The sequence below is a fragment of the Eimeria tenella genome, genomic scaffold (assembly GCF_000499545.2).
Source record: "Eimeria tenella Houghton genomic scaffold, Eth_scaff4098, whole genome shotgun sequence".
NCBI lineage: Eukaryota > Apicomplexa > Conoidasida > Eucoccidiorida > Eimeriidae > Eimeria > Eimeria tenella.
The window spans coordinates 1-1,271 of NW_013545011.1; the positions used below are offsets into that span (position 1 = coordinate 1).

Genomic DNA, 1,271 nt, shown 5'->3' on the forward strand with positions numbered 1-1,271 from the left:
ACACAAGCGGCCCGTAAGCTGCAGCGGCAGCACAACTTGTTTGGCCAGCAATGCGCAACAGCAAATCCGGAGAAGGACCTACGGGGCTGTCGAGGGCAGCGCTAGAAAACGTGGGTATCATTGCTGCTGCTGGGATTTGCTGCTGCAGCAGCAGCAGCAGACATTCGCCTTCCGCGCACGCCTGCTGCTGCTGCTGCAGCGCTCGCTGCGCCCCGGATATCCAACACGCCCGCAGCCAGTCCCAGCCATTTCCTGTTGGTGCAGCAGCTGCTGCTGCTTCACTTGGTCGGCCGCAGCAGCAAGATTGCAAGTGAAGCGGCCCCTTTGCAGCAGCAGCAGTCACAGTCACTGCAGCAGCAACAATTCCCGCCCACAGCCACGCCGCGGCCCAAGGCATACCCTGTGTAGTCACCTGCAGCAGTTGCTGCTGCGGCTGCTGCAGCAGAAGAAACGTACCATCTCTGAAAGCAGCTGCAGCAGCTGCGGCAGCAACCACACAAGTGCGCTGCAGCGCTGCTTCAGAGCCTTCAAGCCCTCTGAAAGAGCTGCTGTGGCTCGAGTACAGTTGTTGCTGCTGCTGCTGCCGCCGCCGCTTTTCCTGCTTTTGCAAAGTAAGAAGAGCCGACCCCCACAGTTCTGCTGCCAGCAGCACCACTGCCACCGCAGTTCCAAAAGCAGCTACTGCTGCTGTTCCTGCGGCTGCTGCTGCTGTTGCTGCGCGAGGAGTCCTTATATCCTGTGCTGTCTCGTGCGTGGTCTCGACTGCATGGGACGAGTTATCTGCCGCTGCATCTTCTGCTGCTGCTGCTGCTGCTGCCTCAAAATCGGGCGTTTGATGCTCATGAGCTGTTTCGCTCTTGTTCACAGAACGCTGCTGCTTCTTAGCAATAATAGTCGCAAACGCAGCAGCAACAGCTCGCTGGGGGCGACTGTTGCTGCTGCAGCTGAACAGAGGCACGAATGCTTGCGACTGCTGCTGCAGCAGCAGCTGGAGCCTCGTCAACTCCAGTGTTGCGCTCTGTACAGTAGCAGCAGACTGGAAAATCCGAGGCACTTTTATCTGCAGTAGCAAAGGTGCAGCAGCAGCTGCTGCTGCTTCGGAACACTTCCCCAACCTGCTGAAAGACTCTCGCAGCAGCATCAACCAGCAGCGCTGCAGAAGCTGCTGCTGTGTTGACCGTGCAGCAAGAAAAGCGGCATTAAGGGCTTGCTGCTGCTGTGTCGGGAGCTTCGGTTGCAGCGACTTAAGCTGCTGATGCTGCAGTTGCTGC

At 58.5% G+C, this 1,271-nt stretch overlaps 1 protein-coding gene across 1 annotated transcript; it reads right to left on the minus strand.

Moving 5' to 3' along the window:
• Positions 1-117: 117 nt before the first annotated feature.
• Positions 118-1,141, minus strand: ETH_00036085 (uncharacterized protein; the record flags this gene model as incomplete). The annotated part of the gene is made up of 2 exons (XM_013379860.1): positions 118-281; positions 457-1,141. The coding sequence occupies 2 exons, from the start codon at positions 1,139-1,141 to the stop codon at positions 118-120; spliced, it is 849 nt and encodes a 282-aa protein (XP_013235314.1).
• Between the last annotated feature and the right edge of the window lie 130 nt (positions 1,142-1,271).